At 41.7% G+C, this 17250-nt stretch overlaps 2 protein-coding genes and 1 long non-coding RNA gene across 7 annotated transcripts in view; 1 reads left to right on the forward strand and 2 right to left on the reverse strand.

Moving 5' to 3' along the window:
* Positions 1–88: 88 nt before the first annotated feature.
* LOC135433090 (uncharacterized protein C16orf52 homolog A) lies at positions 89–1040 on the forward strand. Of its 2 annotated transcripts, XR_010437021.1 has the most exons (3): positions 89–268; positions 334–790; positions 892–1040. XR_010437021.1 is itself a non-coding variant. In XM_064689050.1 (2 exons), exons 1-2 carry the CDS (start codon positions 166–168, stop codon positions 732–734), a joined length of 504 nt encoding a protein of 167 aa, XP_064545120.1. In that variant the 5' UTR covers positions 89–165; the 3' UTR covers positions 735–1040. The 2 variants fall into 2 exon arrangements, 1 of the variants encoding a protein (XP_064545120.1); XM_064689050.1 differs by having other exon boundaries at positions 334–1040.
* LOC135433092 (uncharacterized) lies at positions 918–2056 on the reverse strand. Of its 2 annotated transcripts, XR_010437023.1 has the most exons (3): positions 1342–2034; positions 1013–1286; positions 918–934 (listed from the first exon to the last, which is right to left on the reverse strand). It is a non-coding gene; the product is annotated as an uncharacterized LOC135433092 (long non-coding RNA). The 2 variants fall into 2 exon arrangements; XR_010437022.1 differs by lacking the exon at positions 918–934 and having other exon boundaries at positions 936–1286; positions 1342–2056.
* Positions 2057–2386: 330 nt separating this feature from the next.
* The window catches only part of Adcy2 (adenylate cyclase type 2 Ac76E), a 41399-nt gene continuing 26535 nt past the window's right edge, over positions 2387–17250 (reverse strand). For 2 of the 3 annotated variants that reach the window (XM_064689048.1, XM_064689047.1), the window contains exons 3-22: positions 15670–15803; positions 15407–15604; positions 15217–15339; positions 14015–14209; positions 13719–13946; positions 13531–13658; positions 11304–11462; positions 10353–10485; positions 9658–10276; positions 8535–8633; positions 7145–7263; positions 6617–6843; positions 6348–6555; positions 5986–6287; positions 5767–5929; positions 5488–5700; positions 5321–5425; positions 5183–5197; positions 3608–3850; positions 2387–3533 (exon numbers count right to left, since the gene is read on the reverse strand). In XM_064689048.1, the coding sequence (XP_064545118.1) occupies positions 3402–3533; positions 3608–3850; positions 5183–5197; positions 5321–5425; positions 5488–5700; positions 5767–5929; positions 5986–6287; positions 6348–6555; positions 6617–6843; positions 7145–7263; positions 8535–8633; positions 9658–10276; positions 10353–10485; positions 11304–11462; positions 13531–13658; positions 13719–13946; positions 14015–14209; positions 15217–15339; positions 15407–15604; positions 15670–15803 (3743 nt within the window). In that variant the 3' untranslated portion in view covers positions 2387–3401. The remainder of the gene's footprint in view (positions 3534–3607; positions 3851–5182; positions 5198–5320; positions 5426–5487; positions 5701–5766; positions 5930–5985; positions 6288–6347; positions 6556–6616; positions 6844–7144; positions 7264–8534; positions 8634–9657; positions 10277–10352; positions 10486–11303; positions 11463–13530; positions 13659–13718; positions 13947–14014; positions 14210–15216; positions 15340–15406; positions 15605–15669; positions 15804–17250) is intronic. The other variant, XM_064689049.1, reaches the window with a different exon arrangement.

A 17250-nucleotide genomic window follows, 5' to 3' on the forward strand; every position in this document is an offset into this window, starting at 1 on the left:
AATCGATAGTCCTCACCAGGTGGCGATTCCGCATAAGCAAAGAGTTGGCAGCTCTTTTCCCTAATATATTTTCATATTCGCGTTCTCTGGTCACATTGTAACTTGAAGAGTAGAAACAATAAGGAAATAACTTAAAACTTGAAAAGTGAAAATAGTGCAATAAATATGGACAAATTAACAACAATTAGTGCCACTCTTTTCATGGCCGCCGATGTGTTCGCTATTGTGAGTCTAGCACTGCCCGATTGGATTATTACAGAGGAAGCTGGTAACCGCATCTTGTTATACAAACACAGGCTTAACAATAACAATTTGTTGTTGGTGGCTTTGCAGGAGACATACGGCTGGGCCTGATGTGGACTTGCATGACGTTGTACAACCGGCCGCAGGTCTGCTATACGCCCGATCTGCAGCCGGAATGGCTAATCGCACTTGTTTGCATTTTCATCGGCTGCATATGCATCACGACGACAATTATACTATTGGCCTCTAGCACTTGGGACCGCAACGTAATTCCATATGCCCGCTGGGTGGGCTTTGCCGCAATGGTTCTGTTCTGCATGGCAGCCGTTGTTTTCCCGCTGGGATTTCACATTGAGGAGATTGGCGGACAGGCGTATCAGCTACCAAATACATTTAAAATTGGCATTTCGTATATAATGTTTGTACTGGCGCTGTGGATAACAGTCGTCTCCGAACTATTTGCTGGCAAAGTGTGTCTGCCCCACTTTTAGAGCGTATTCATTCACAATAGACTTTTGCGTGTATATAGGATCGTAGGATTTAGTTCGTAAGTACTAGTTGTTTTCATTTTTTCTGTGATTTGTTACATGTTTTGTTTTTTTTTTTCGTCCATATATCAATTTACATTTATATATATTATTTTTGAAGACATAAATCCGTCTCGAGACAGGTATTGAAATCTCCTTAGCCCCTAAGTGTATTTACTATTGCGTTTATTTGATGTTCATTTAAACAAATACATTTTCGTCAGGCAGTTACATTTACTCACATTTTAATAAAATATAAATTTGAGACAATCTTTTGTAACGCAATTCGTTTCCGTAACCGTTCTTGATGAACGCTCTAAAGACAACTGAATTGTTCCCGATGCCGCGCCTGCGTTGTGCTAGCATGTAAAGAAGACTGCCTTGAAGAATGTTTTCGATCCAGAAATGCAACGGCGTTGATAAATGCTGAGTTCAACAAAATGTGCTGCCACGTTTTCATTTCAAATTTTGCTGATGGAAGGCACTCGCAATCGGACACCACTTGAAAACTGGCCACTTGACATAGCGAGACTTAAAGGCAAACGACATATTGATTAGATCATCTACATACCAAGCGCATGTTGTGATGTATTCTCAAATCTGATAGTCGCGCTCGTACATCAAGAGCTTGTAATAGTTTTTGGTGAGAGTGTCCTCTTCCAGCCAGCATATAATTGCGAATATGAAGACAACTGTTTGCCAAACGAACTGAAATTTGAAACTAATTAACAAGTCATCGACATTCTCCAGCTGCAGTCCATGTGTGATCAAGTATAGCTCATGATGGGATCGTAGAATCGAGGTGAAGCCTGCTATGTAAAGAAATAACCACAGACTTTTTGAAATCCAAAAAAGCTTGATCATCAAATGCCACAGACGATGCTGAAACTCCTCGGATGCAAATAGAAAACATAACGAATGTATGGTATCACAACCCATGCAGGCCAACACGGCGGCTATTGCAGGCAACGTGTATTGATATTCGCGTTCATGAATCTCCAGAATCTGTTCCGTTCCATAGGGTATACCCAAAAATTTCTTATACTGGCTGGTTAGTGTGAAAGCTCGCTTCGCTGTTATGTTCGCCAGATTCAGAAAACAGAGATACGCGACGAATAGCTTAAATATAAATTCACACACGACTGCGGACATGATTATCCGCAATACCAGCTGTTAAGAGTGTGATTTAAGTTGACGTTAAATTTGTTTTATCAAAAAATAAATCTACAGATATATAACCAATCCTGTTACAATACAGACGTAAAATATACTGAGTCAGGTTGAAAAGACTTGTAAAGCCTACTGAATAAGATTTCCACCAAATTTGTAACATGATTTTCTTGAAGGAGTTTTACAAATCCTCAGAAGAGCTGTTTATGTTCTTCAAGCTGTGGTTTATATGTAAAAAGAAAGACTCCAGCCAAATGATGTATCAATCCACAATTAAATACTCAAGATATAAGACGTTAACAGCTTCGATTGTATATTATTTAATAAATAGTATTTGATAAAATTATTGAGTTGCAATAATCAAATATTTTCTAAATAGCCAAACAACTTGAATCACTTATTATTTTAATTACATAAAAAAGCACTGCAATCTATATATATATATATATATATATAATATGTATGTAACTGTAAGCTGCTTAAAAGTTTTTCTTTTCGTTTATAATATTTTCAACTTCAAATGAATATGTCTAATATATTCGTAAATATTTCGATTATTTGGTGGTTATTTGTAAAATTTTGGTAGCAAATACAAGGATATGCACAGAGTTCAGAGTACTTTTCCATAGGTAAGAAATGATCAGATTGGTTCAAGTCGGAGGTATAGCGTATTTGATGGGATATGTTTTGTTGGGGACCTGCTGAATGCCACATATAAGATAATATAACTCTCAAAGTTTACAATTTTCAAGTGGTTTCCAGCAAAGCCTCTTCTTTTTTCCTTGTGTGGCTCAGTAGAGTCAAGTGCGGCGTTATTTAATTTAAAAAAAAAGTGGCACAATATAAAAATTATTTTTAAAAAATCTACAGCTTCGTAGATAGTTTGTAATGTTCAACATGGGATGAATCATTGTGTTAGAGCTTAAGATGGCACATAAAAGTTAAATAATTGGTGTGTTCCAATAGATTTCGATAGAGTCATCAGGAAATTTCGAGTAGTTGAGTAAAGGACATGTTAGCAAATAGTCGAAGAATCTATTAGAACACACAATAAATATTTTTACTCCCTATATAATATTATTAGTAGTTGATTATTTGTTTTGGGGTGGGCTAATTTGCATTTGTTATTTAACTTTTGTTAATTCTTTTGTATTGATTTGACTATATACTAGAGCATAGTAGCTGCAATATTCTATATAATTATTCGCTGTTTAAGTGAGCTACGCATTAATTAGCCAACAAATTGTGCTACATAACAATTAAACATTAACTAAAACAAATACTTAACAGATAGTTCTTAATGTGCAACGCAAATTAAATGCTTAAAATTCTTGAAATGACTTAAATGAAATATGGTATTCCAAAATAAATAATAACAACATGCCTTAAGATAACAAAATGTTTCTATACATAAATAGCAAATATTAACAACAAATTGCGCTTTTTACTGGACGCATCCAATTACAATTTCCCATCGAATGGTGTCTTTACAAAGTATGTGACTAGATTGCCTTTGCCCTTGACATAGGTGAGGCCCCGGCACTCGCACTCGTATCCGGCGGCCATTAATATCTTAGCTGTGTTTTCCGTTGTCTGTCGAGAGGAAAGAGTTTTAACGAACGTAGAGCACAGGTTGCCTCATTACTGTAACTGTTGTTGCTGCTTACCTGAAGTCTGCCCATAACGCCACATGAGTCCATGCGGGATGCCACATTAACGGTATTGCTCCAGATATCATATTGCGGCTTCTGGGCGCCAATCACGCCAGCAATTACCGGGCCATGGTTGAGGCCGATGCGCAGGCGGAAGCGCTGGAACGATTCGCGATTAATCGAATCCAATATGGACATCAAAGCAATCGCAAACTCAACCAATATGACCACATTGTGCTCCTCGGTGCGTTTCTCATCCTAAACAGAGAGGGGGAAAAAACAAAAACCAAACGAAAATGAACAAAAGTTACATTACTTTGGCTTTTGGGTATTTTTTTTTTTCATTATGCTCCTATTCGCCTTTATTGGCCTGGTCAACCCGCCGCAACGTGAAAGCCAATTGAGCGTATGCTGCCTAAACTTTGGCTAATCCCTGTCCGATAGCAACCCTCATTTGGGATCCTTTTTTTTTCTTTTCTGTTGTGTCCCTCTGTGAAGGGTCATTGTTTGATTTAACTGCTGGGTTTCGGTCCGTGTGCTGCAGGTTTAATTAAACTACTAAGCAGCGATTAAAAGGCATTTAAACAGTAAATAAGATTCTAGCAATTGGAATGGGTCATTTGTTGGCGAAATGATTAAGTTTTTGGGTGGCTAAAATCTCTTAAATGCGAAAATAAAATACGGCAAAAAAAAGACAATATGTCGAAATCCAACTTCTGTTTAATTATAGAATTAAATTTGATATATATTTTATATATCAAAGTCTTTGGAGTTACTAATAAAATTTACTTTCTCCGATTGCTAAGTGGTTTAGTTGTTAAATTGTTGACAAGGCTTTGAAGACTTAGACGACAAATCCCTGTTAAATAATGTGTCCTTAAACTCGAGTAGCTATTATATCAAAACTTTGATAGATTCTTTAAGCAAGCACAATATATATTTAGTTTTTTATACCCTTGCAAAGGTTATTATTATTTTGCCGTGATATGTATAATACATAGAAGGAGACATCTCCAAACCCATAAAGTATATATATTCTAGATTAGCATCAGGAGCCGAGTTGATCTAGCCATGTCCATTCGTTCGTCTGTCTGTCTGTCCTTCCGTTTGCCCGTCTGTCTGTTTCTAGGCGAAATGGTCTCTCAGTTTTAAAGCTATCATCTTGAAACTTTTCATAGGTCCGTTTTTCAGTTGCAGGCAGTAATTATGCTGAAACCGACTGGATCGGAGAGCTATATTATATAGCTATTAAAAGAACGATCGGTCGCAAAGTAGATTCCTGTATAGAAAAGTTTTTTGCTTATCAATATATCTTGACTAAACTCGACATTTATTGGTTTCAATATGCCACCTATATATATGCAAAACCATATCAATATCGGATCACTATCTACTAAATCATATAGCTGCCAATCGGTCGAAAAGTATGTTCTTGTATGGCAAAATATTATGTTTCCAAGATATTTTTCTCATTAGAATGAACTTCACTATTCTTACATATCTGCAAACCCGTATAGCAAATGTCTAGAAGGGTATTAAAGCATCGGCGTGCCGAAGATGTGCTTAGTTTTTCGTTTTGATTTAACTTACCGCAAAGCTACGCGACTATATGGAGCATGCCAGGAAATCGCAATGTGGTTATTTACAGTATTAGTAAAGCATTGAAGAAATATTAATTAATGCACATAGACAGTTAAGCAGATGGTTTAACGAGCTGCTGTTGCTTACCGTGGCTCCGTCCTCCTTGCCGGGCCTCAGGCCAGATGCACACATGTAGGTGCTGGCTATGGTTTTGATCTTTTCGATGCCACTGAATTTCGGTTTCAAAAGTAACTGCAAGATACGCCAATTGTAGATAAATCATGATAAATCATGAGGGTGTGTCCTGTAGTTACCTTATCGAAGTCGCAGATGATCTCATTCAGGAGACGCAGGCACTCCAGGCCCTGCTTATTAACGTCCGTCTCATCGTAGAACTCCTTGTAGTTGGGTATGGAGGCAAACATGACAGCCACACAGGAGTAGCTCTCATGATACAGCTCCGTGGAGCGCTCCAGATGCAAAAAGTGTGTCGCCACGTGAGCCGGCAGAATATTCTCCAGCAGTATCTAAGTGAGACAAATGATTCAAATAACATGTTGTTGGCAAGTGTGATTCGATTATATAGTATTTACCTTGTTGATGCCTCGCATAGTCTCGACCTCCTCCTGCTCGACCTTAAGCTTGGCCTTCCACAGAAAGTCCGTACGTGCCACATATTCGCCCTGACGGTCCAGTGTATGCAGCACGGCAATCACGAGCAACAGCAGCAAAAAGCCCTTCACCTCCAGCGGTAATCTGGGTGTAAATTGCCTGCTATAGCTTGAGTTTCCTTTAGTTCAACTAGCACTCACCCATTATCGTAGTTGAGCAGATTGTACTGCACATAGAGATCGCTATAGCCGAGCACAATCACCTGTCCGATCAGAGCCAAGACCATGGCAATCAGCTTGAGTATAAATCCAGAACGAAGGAAGGCCGAAATCGCCGCCAAGCTGACGGCACAGCAGCAAAGAAAGATCGGAGCTTTGGGTATGGCATGCGCAATGTCCAGTGGCTGCAGATCTTCCAGAAGTGTGCTATTGAAGCTATCGCTGGTGGAATTGGTGCCATTGCCGGCTGCATAGGGCAACTCGTCGGGCAGCGTGTAGTTGATCTATTCCAAATCGTTGCTAAGGTATTGAATTGAACAAATCTGGGCAGCTGGTGGACTTACCACACTGAATACGGCACAGGATGAGATGAGTATGTTGACAATGATGAACATGGCCATGCGCAAGAAGCGACTGCTGGCCACCACCTGGCCGGGGCCATTGCGCTCCGTTCTCGAGGCATGCACATCCGGCACGGACATGTTGCTCAGATAGAGGAACAGCGCAAGGGATATAAAGCTGGCCAGCAGCGAGCCGAGCAGCGCCAGGTTCCTGTCAACGAGCATTCGAGTCTGAGTTAAGCAAATCGCCTCCGGGATTAGATCTCACCTACAATTCGATTACAATCAGCTGCACCACGGCCAGCGAGAGGAAGAGCACAAATGCGCATATCAGGTCGTAGCGGAAGTGCGTGTCCGGCTGTTCTCGGTACATGGCCTCCCGAGGCGTATTCCGGTACCACATGGTGAACGGCTTTAGCTCTGTGGGCGGCCCCAAGAAGTTAAAATTGAAACATTTACGCTCCGGCGGCAGCAAATTTGATTCAATCATGGCAATGCTCTGCAAGAAATAATACATGTTTCTCAGTTTGCTATCCTCTGGCGGAAAAGGAGCAACCGGAGCAACCGGAGCAGCCCGAGCAGCCGGCGCCCGATGGTTCCTTAATATGCCTGTTGCTTGTTTACTTAATTCGACCGAACCGACAAACTCAACAAAATCCGCAAATCCAATTGAATTTAATTCAATTTAATTTTAATGCTGTTCCCAGCGGCGGCTGCCTCTGCTGCTGCTGCTGCTGCTGCTTGACCCTTGGCAGCTGGAAAAACTATGGCCTTCAGCCAACCCAGCCACCCACACTTACCGCTAGTCCAATGTTTTTCACCAGCTTGGATTCGGCAATATTGGCAAAGGGTCGATCGGCACCCCAGCATTCCACATATTTGGTCATCTTTGAGGAGGGACGATTCCGTGTCACATGACCTAGAATCATAAATAAATCAATTCAATTTTATGTAATGGCCCAGATTTATTGGGTTCTCAACCCACGAAGAGGATGATTTTCGAATAAAATAGAAAAAAACCCAAACCAAATTTACATTAGGGGGTACTCCGTGCCCATTAAGGCGGACACACGGACATCCTTTCTGGGCTATACGGAGATATCGTCCTATTGTTATACCCTGAACCCATTGAAGAGGGTATTATGTATTTGTGCAAATATATGTAACAGGCAGAAGGAATCATCATCATCAACAGCCGAGTCGATGTAGCCATGTCCGTTTGTCTGTCCGTTTATCCGTCCGTCCGTCTGTCCGTCCTTCCGTCCGTCCGTATTTATGAACGCAAGGATCTCAAAACCTATAAGAGCTAGAGACTTGAAATTTTAGCTGTAGGTCCTCCTAGTGCCCGCGCAGATCTAGTTTGTTTCCGATATTCGATAACTTGCCCCTTTCCAAGTAATCGATAAAAATCGATATCGAAACCCTATTTTTTGAGAAATTTCGGTAAATAATAAAAGCTAGACTCACCAAACTTGACATGTAGCTTCTAGAATAGTATATATATATATCATTTTATTCCTTTCGACTGTTGGAAGAAGAGGGTTCAGGGTATCCAGGGTATTCAGGGTAGTCGGGAGCTCCCGACTAGAACCTCTTACATGTTTTAACTGTCCAATTCCGCGTAAATATGAAAATCGCAATGTTATTTTCACTCGTTGACTTTTAAGCTACGTGTTAATTCGCTTGCGAACTTCAACACAATATTTAATCAGTTTCATTCATGTTGCAAGCAAATTTACACGTTCCATGCCAAGTCGGCATTAAAAATGCCATCAAATTGGCAGGTGGAGGCACGTGACGCACCATATTAAAAGCCATAAAAGCCAACAGAGGACCGCAGCTGAAGTGGCAAAGGGGACAAAGCTCAGCTGGCCGTCAAAAGGAGCTTAATTGCCAACGTTGGGCAGTTGCTGTTGTTGCTGGTCCTGGTCCTGGCCACAGGACGCGCCTTTTGCCATGTTCAACTTTGCACAAAGGCCAATCCACAAACAAATGCAAAAGCACATCAAATTTATGATGCAAAACTTGGCACACTAGCGATAAAATTATGCACAGGCTGGAGCTCATTTTCGAAAGTGATTTTCAACTGTTGCGTTTCATGGGCTTCCATTTCCATTTCCACTTGCACATCCACTTTCCCTCCCTTTTCCCATTACCAGCTGCAATCTGTACAAGTCTGCCGCAACTCACCCGCATGACTGCGAAAACTTTCGCCGCTGTGTATGGACAATTTGCGTCCCTCGATAAAGGCGCCGGAGGAGCGGCGTCTGTCGGCGAAGGACATCAGACCTGGTTGGAAGTGAAGCAAGAAATTAAATAAGTTAGCGACTATGCATGACTCAAATACCCTAATAGAACTTTAATATTTCCCTTTCGGCATCTCAAAGTGGGTTTTAAAATAGAGTAGAGTTTTTCGTGTAGAGTTTTTGCTGCACGACAAGCACTACGAGCACGAATTTGGAATTTTGAAACACGCACGCAACACGGCAAATATTTCAGTTAATACGAGCACATCGTGTTGTCTCGTACTTCGTTCGTGTCACGAAAGAAAACACAACACGCGCCCAACTCTATTCTATTACAATATTAATTGCAAGGCGTCTAAGAACAGTTTGTGAACCAATCCTAATTTGTTTTTCTATTTGGATCAATATATCCAATTGGAATGCTTGGTCAATAGTTAGGTTCTTCTCTGAAAAACTTATTTGTTGTTCCAGACATTTTAACCAAACTTTATTTACGTTTCTTACCATGCTCCTTATTTATTGATTACCATATTAATTATCTCCAGGGAAAGTTTCGTCAAAAAGTTAGTTTTTTCATGCAATACTTTTCTGCATATGAAGATCTCTTAACCATGATCCGCAATTACGAACTTTACTGTTTTCTGGTCGGGGATAAATCTTTTGTATAAAAGTACTTCAACTAGGGTATTTAAACTTCCGCATAGCGAAGATAAAAGTACGAGGGTATTCTGCATGTCATTCTCTAATAAGTATGCTAATGAAGAAGTCTTAACCATGATCCGCAATTACGAGCCTACCTATTTTCTGAACATATCAGCAAAACCGTATCTAAGCGGACAACCGGTCGGAAATAAAACTTTTGTATAAAGTATTTCAACTAGGGTATTTAATCTTCCGCATGGGAAATCTAGAAGTTCTAGAGTATTCTGAATGTCATTCTTTAATAAATATGCTAATGCATGCCTTACATTTTCTGCACAAGGAAACAGAAGTACCTAAATCTCAAGCAACTTATTATAGCCCCTTAATGGCTTCTTATGATGGCTAATCCCAGCGTAGCCACTTACCCTGAACGGATAGCTTGCGTCGGGAGCGCTCAGGTGCCTCGGCCACAGTCAAACTGTTGGCGCCTGTTGCTGCTGTTGATGTGGGCGTGGCGTTGGCTGCATTGGATGCAGGTGCCGATGCTGATGCTGATGCCGATGCTGATGCTGGTTGGGTGCCGCTGTTGGAGATGTTGCTTTCGCTGCCGCTTATGCTAAGCAGATCATCGGCGGGCAAGGACAATGCAGTCGACTTGGGCGCTGACTCGGAAGCGTTCGAGTCGCCGCTGCCGCGATGCGCTACATTCGGTGGCGCCTCGCTGCTGATTTCAGGCTCCAGCTGCTTGCCAACCAGGGGCTCAGTGGCAGCGACATCGTCCTCCTCTTCGGATAGCTCCTTGATGGACATGGAGGCGGCGGAGGTGAGTGGCGCATGCAGCACACCATCCTGGCTGTTGGTAGATGTGGGTGACAGCTTCTCGGCCGCATCTCCTGCGGCAGCACCACTTGCGGAACGCGTCTCAGCCGGCAGCAGCTTTTCAGTTACATCGTTGTCTTCCTTGGAGGGCACGGCAAGCTCATCTGCAGGCTCCGTGTGCTCCATGCACTCCACGACCCGCGGCACGCTGTGCATGTAGGCGGGCTGTCATGGCGGATAGGCGGATAGGTGGATAGGTGAGTTAGTAAGTCGCCTAAGTCTTGGCACACACCGCACCTACCTTAGGCGGAACAATGAGATAGGTTTCGATTTTATGGTCCGCCAGATATGCATCGCGGCCGCCGCCCTCGCCCTGCTCCACCTCAAACTTGTCGCCCAGAAAGTCCAAAGTTTGCTTTGTGATGTGCACACGTCTGTTAAAAAAAAAAAAAACAAAAACATTTACCACCAAACGCAGCAGGTGAACAACACGTGAATTTCAATATATTATTATTTTACATGCAAATTAAGCAACCTTTAAACAATGTGCGTCGCCTGCCATTTCCGTTTATTCGATTGTAAATTTATTTATGCTTTTCTTACGCATTCTCAAGGTACTCGTGCGTAACACGCAGAATGAGCTCCTAAATTTCATTTCGGCTCATTGAGCAACGTTTCAATTCAATTTCAAATAATTGCAGGCTACGTGTGCAAGCACAGGGAACCGAAATATTCGGATACAGATCATTTGACTCGAATAGAAAGTGAAAGCTGTTGTTTTTAAAATAGCATGGAAAAGGGAACAAATTGGAAGTTTATTGTATCATTCCAGCTAGATTTTTGACTGTGGGGCGAATCTAAATCATATTCTCAAACCCATTTAATTGTTATAAAAAACCCTTTTTACCATAATGATCTGCACTTAAAGACCAGATTGGGTTAACCTCTGCCAGCCGAATAAATTCGCAAAATGATATAGTCACAGTTGCCTGTCAGTTGCCTATTTTTAGGCCAGACACAGCTCTAATTACAGGTAGTACCTGCCACCTTAGCTGCCTTCCATTGCAGTTGCAGGTGGAGCCCGTAGGCAAGAGGCGTGCCTAATTGGAACGCCCATGAAGACACATTTAAATTGCCATTATGACGTGTGCCGCAGCAGCAGCAGCAGCAGCAGCTACTTGCAGCTGCTTTAAGCCGCTGCCGGGCAGGTTCGTGTTCGTATTTCTAGTTAGCTTTTGGCCAGGAAACTTACCCCGCTACGCCGCCGCTCTCCATGTGATTGGCCAGGGTAACATCATCGCTCCAAACATCAAATTGCCACTTGCGTAGGCCAAGGACGCCGCAGAGCACGTTGCCCGTGTGTATGCCAATTCGCATGTCAACATTTATGCCGGTCGCCTCACGCACGTGTCTGCCAGAATAATAGAACCAAACGAAGGGCAAACAATGAAAGCCGTTCTGTTTCCAAAGCATATATGTACTGGCGACATATTTACATACTTATGTACTAACTAGTTCTATGGTTGTGTAACAAGCACCATTTTTATGAGCCATAAAACCACTGGCCAAGTCCAAGTCCAGCCCTGATATACATATGTATGTATGTCATGCGGCTGGCCGAGACACTGGCCACTCGTATAAATACACGTGTCCATCGAGTTACGAATAGACCAACAAGTCCTTGAGTTATTAACATTAAATAGTATTTTCTGTGCTGCAGTGTTGTTTCTATTTCCTGCGCCAAATGAGACGCAACGAAAGTAAATCGACTTGGAAAACAAATCACTTGGGAGTCCTTTTCGGTATATTTGTTTTTTAGCTTTTGTGTGTGCGGGTCATTGGGTTTGTTTTACGATTGCAACACTTACACAAACAAACAACAGCATATGCCTGGCAGATTTTCTCAAGGGCCAAAGTTCTTAAGAGGCGGCCGTTTTAATTTGCTAAAGTTTTGCGAATCTCATTTAATTATTCAGAAGTATGACTACTCAAATGCGCCATATTCTGTGAACTTCCGTGCCTTACAAACCCGGCCCGGGTACTCATAATATAGTGGGTATATGTGGGTATCTAAAGGCCATTATTTAAACATGTTGTTCGGAGCTCAGTTTTTGTTAAGTTAAATTAGATGATACGGGGAAGTTGTGGCAAATGCGGGCATGCCTGGAATTCAATTGTGCTCAGGTAAATAAAAAAAATGTGTTGCCTACTTTTGTGCGCATCGCAATTTTCATTCTCCTAGACGTACACAATCGAAGGATATGCCCAAAAAAAATAAATCCAGCGCAAAGAAAGACTGCTCTACTGCACAATTAAACTTTCACACAAATACACACACACACACACACAGAGAGAGAAGCGGCAAAATCAAAAATTTGACATTTTCATGAGGAGCAAAGTAGAAAAGTCGCTTTTCTGTTTAATGGGCTGCATCTGCATGGCACAAACAAAGCGAAAAAGCAACTTGAGCCACAACAGTCGTCCAGAGATTGAAAAGCCAAATGCCTTCCGGCAAAGAACAAAAGAAATACTTAAAGTAAAAGAAAATGAAATGAAATGTAAGAAAGCGGGCGACCCAGAACAAAATAATAAACACAATAGAAATGTGCGCATTGCCAAATAAAACAGCAAAAAAACAAAAGACAAAAAATAATGCAGAGTAAGGCAAGCCGAAACTTGCATACTCTTCCATAAAAAAAAAGATGGATAAGATGCTCGAGAAATATGAGGAAAAACTTATATTACAAATATCCAAAAATAATTGAAATGAACAATGTTTTTAAAAAGTTTAACCGCATCAGCTGAACATTGATACCCGATTTGTAGAGTATACGTTAGAGAGTTGTAAACAATTTCGGACATTATGTTCCTGGTCCTTGGGCACTTGCGCATAATGTCTAGCATGTAATAAAATGGCTTTTGTGTCGATATTGTATATTGTATTTTATGTTGTTTGTGTTTTTTTCTGCGTATTTTTTTGTGCCCGGCTCTTTTATTGCATAATACGTTTTTAATAGGCGCCATAAAAACTGGATACGTGTCTATCTGGTGGCAATTAAAGCTGACATACGAAAACATTAAGCCGACAGCAAAGCGAAGGCAAAATAACAATATCATGACATCTAGTTAAGCCAACATAAATCTACTTTGTGGATTGATATATAAAGTAGAAAGCGTGTACAATTTATTGTTGCATGTGAAAGCATACATCCAATTGTTTGCACTTGTGTCAAAGATGAGTGTGCTTATCCACCTGTCCACCTATCCACCTGTCCACCTAGGGCCGACAGGAACTATCAAAGTGCTGAAAGTAAAACAAACGTTTACACAAGCCCAGGCACACACACACACACACACACACACACACACACACCTGTAAAACCAAACACCAAACGGCAAGTCAAAAGGGTCGGCCAACGGCAAACATGTCGTATACGTAACGCGCGCGTCTGTGTTGACTTGTTTGCAGAGCAACTCACCTGATGGCATCGATCATTTGTAGGCCCATGTTGACGCAATTGGTGGCATGCTGCGGCCTTGAGATGGGCAGTCCGGACACGCAATAATAGCAGTCACCCAGAATTTTAATGCGCAGGCATTGGTTCTCCTTCAAGAGGCACACAAGTTTAGGCAAAGGTTCAACCTGCTGACCTGTTGCTGTACTCACCTGGGCTATCTGATCGAAGCGACCGAAGAGATCGTTGAGTGTCTTGACCAAATCGCTGGCCGTTAGGGATGATGAGAGCGGCGTAAAGTTAACAATGTCCGCAAAAAGTATTGTGACATTTGTGTGCCGCTGCACGTGCAGCTCGTGAAAGCGCGTGGCCGATGTGGAGGCCTGGCCGCCGGCACGCTGACACGCATCCGCCATCTTCAGCATAATGCTTCGCTTGACCTGCACACAAATAATAAAAGCAACGAGCATGTGGGTTCATTCAGTAGGAAACCAGGCCAATTACTCACCTCTGCGGCTATATATGCGGGTATGACGCTCAGAAGCAGCTGCTCCTGTTGCTCCCGTTCGCACTCAAGTTTAACGCGCTGCTCGATTCCAGTGCGTGTGCCATCTACGGTGCGATTGTGTGCAGCATCCGACATGATGCGATAGTATAGACCGGAAACGGATGCACTCGCCAACATCACAATCTCCCCAAAGAGCTTAGCGAGAGAGAGGGAGGGACAGAGAGAGAGAGAGAGTTAAATGGGGTCATGTCGAGAACATTGAATAATAGAGCCAATTGGCAGGCGGCAACCGAACCCAACAACGTTTTACCACAGACCCGTAATCGGAATTCCCAACATCCAATTGTGTCCCAGCTAATTAACTCTGACACAATACCCACGCAATGGGTTTGGGTGGATTGCGTACCAATTGTGTTGCGCAATTGAACCAGGGAAAATTTTACCAAAAGTTGGCCAAGTTATTTGATTGCCTGCTGTAAAGCAGATGTAGTATTTCGAGCTTTTCATGTTAGTGGCAATAAATAGTTATGCCAATATTAATTGGCCAATTATGGTTTAGTTATTTATATAACTAATTGCAATTGACAGCCAATTAATTTGCACAGATAATGCATACTTTATGCATGCTTTATAATGTGTGACGAATTCTATGATAAATCAAAGTTTCTTGGCAATTTAAATTCGCATGCAGCAACTATCTCCCAGACAGAAATTATAATAGGTATTTTGTGAGTTCAAGCAAATCCTTTGAGAAGGCCATTTTTAAAGAAAGGAACGATGGAGAATCCTCTCTTTCATACATAAGCCTTCATCATATCCTAAATATCGCCTTTCTATGCGATTTTCATGAATTCAAGTAAGGATTGCAGTTTTTGTCGTTAGTTTTTTGTGATGATAATTCATTTAAATAATTAACAAGTTTGATTTTCGTATTATAATCAGTTTGTACATTTAGTTACACAGCGTCTCATATTGATCATATTTCGCGTGCAAACGCGGAAAAACAAAAAGTAACTAGGAATGTGAACTTAAGGCAAAAACACAATGCGTTTTAACTGTAAGGCACTTTTCGGATGATGAAAAGTAACATGAATACTTTTCCCTCAATATATTCTCAACATGTGCAACAAAAATAAAATGCCACTCACCCGCAAATTTATTGCGAATGCAATGCGAAATGGGAAATGCAAATAAAAGCTTACCATGGGTAGGTTGGGCGCATATTCCGGACTGGTGCCGATTCTGTAAACGATGTGTACGGCCGTCATAAAAAACGCCAGCACCACGGAGACCGGCCAGGAAATGGGCAGCATCGTGTGGATGCCCTGTTAAGCAATAGACACACATTAAAGCACATATCCAATAATCCACGCCAGCGATTCAGTTACTTACCAGAAACAGGGCGTACATGGGCAGGGGAGCCAGCTCGCCGCCGGTGATGGCCGCAATGGTGCCCAGCGAGAAGGTGGTGACAATGGCAAAGGCCAAGGCTGCCGCTGGCGAGCTGAGCACCGCCGGAAACTGCAGCGCCGTCAGTATCGAGCCAGAGATTAGGGCAGCCAATACCAGCAGCAGGGTCTGCAACAGGTGCTGTAATCCCCAACACGCATTTACTCTCAACGACCAGGTGTTAGTGCCAATGCCGATGCTCTTACCTGCTCGTAAACGATGCCAATTATTATGGACACGACACAGGCGACCAGCGATGTGACCAGGCCCGATCTGAAGAGCGACTTGCGCAGCCTCTGCCGGTAGCGTGTATATAAATCGTTCAGGTGTATATCCTCAGCTGCAAGCAAACAAAAAAGTCAGTTGTTTTTGCCCATTAGCTTTGCGTGTTAAATGGGCAATTTGCTTTAAGTACGCGCTCGGCACAGCTAAAAGCTGCCCAACATTTCAACTGTGGCGCTTATGAAATTTTATATATTCGTGTGCCCCCCAATTATAATAATAAATATATAAATATAGATTATTTGGATTGTAGCAGGAATTTAAGCTACATTCAAGTTGAGACCAAAGAATTGAATTCATCAAATGTCCTGTTAATAAATAACAAGCAAGAGTGTCCTTCTAAAAGATAGCCTATAATCAACTTTGAGTTTACGCTGCGTTTGGGCTTCCTTTTTGCCTTGGAACCTCATGGAAATTGTATTTGTGAATAAGTTATCTATTGTCTGATCGGATTAAAATGTTTAGGGCTTAAAGATGCTAATCAAATGTGTGAATGTGTCCAAAAACAAGGATACGTTTAATTAAGGGCAGATTGGGAAAGATCTTCAAAACGTTAAATTCGAACTATTCTGTGTAATCCTCACGAGAGCACAAACCACAATCTTGTGAATCTGGTTTGTGTATAAGCTCATAGATACATATTCTAGAAAAAATCCATCCTTTACACTGAATACCCTTTCTTATAATATATAAAATTTTAATTAAATCAAATTTAAAGTCTTTGACCAGCTTGACTCGTAGCTGCTTCCTTCTGTTACATAGCATCGCATAAAACCAGTCAACCCCTTTTTTATGCCCATTTGGTTAAAGGGTATAAGGAGCATATATCAATTACACAAAAACAATTGTGGCTAAAACTCTCGTTAATAAACGAACAAACGCAAAACAATTATCAGCAAATTATGCAAACGTTTGTTAAGCACAATTATAAATTATGCAGTTAGCAGACATCCCACACACACACACACACACACACACACACACAGAGAGAAACAATTGTATACCTCATTAGGATGACACATAGAGTCAAAATGGAAAGGTCAGAACGCCCTTCGATTGCTCAACACATCAAAATTAACATATTTTTGTTGCTTTGTGTTGTGGTTTATTTTATTTCTGTGCGTATGTAAATCGATACGGAGAGTAACCATGTGGCCTGCTAATTGGCGGCATTTGAATTCTTTGATTTATTTATGGCACAGACATTGTTGGACACTGTTCGATATCTGGCCTCCCAGAGTGTGTGTGTGTGCGTGTGTGTGTGTGTGCGTGTGAGAACTGTTTATTTTTAGGGGGCCAAACCTGGGCCAGGTGTTGATTGTTTATATTGCTTAAATTTTATACTATGCAGGCGAGTCCAGCATCGATTTTTTTCCCAATCCAGTCCAAGAAAACTCACAAATATATTCAAGAGCGTTTTTATTAAAGGTGAATGTATTTGTGAATGGCCGAACACACTTGACGGGTCAAGTGCGTCTGGCTGCCGGCCTCTGCAGTTGACACGC

The sequence above is a fragment of the Drosophila montana genome, unplaced genomic scaffold (genome assembly GCF_035044405.1).
Source record: "Drosophila montana isolate Dmon_TW-CO22-7 unplaced genomic scaffold, ASM3504440v1 contig_3217_1, whole genome shotgun sequence".
Classification (NCBI taxonomy): domain Eukaryota; kingdom Metazoa; phylum Arthropoda; class Insecta; order Diptera; family Drosophilidae; genus Drosophila; species Drosophila montana.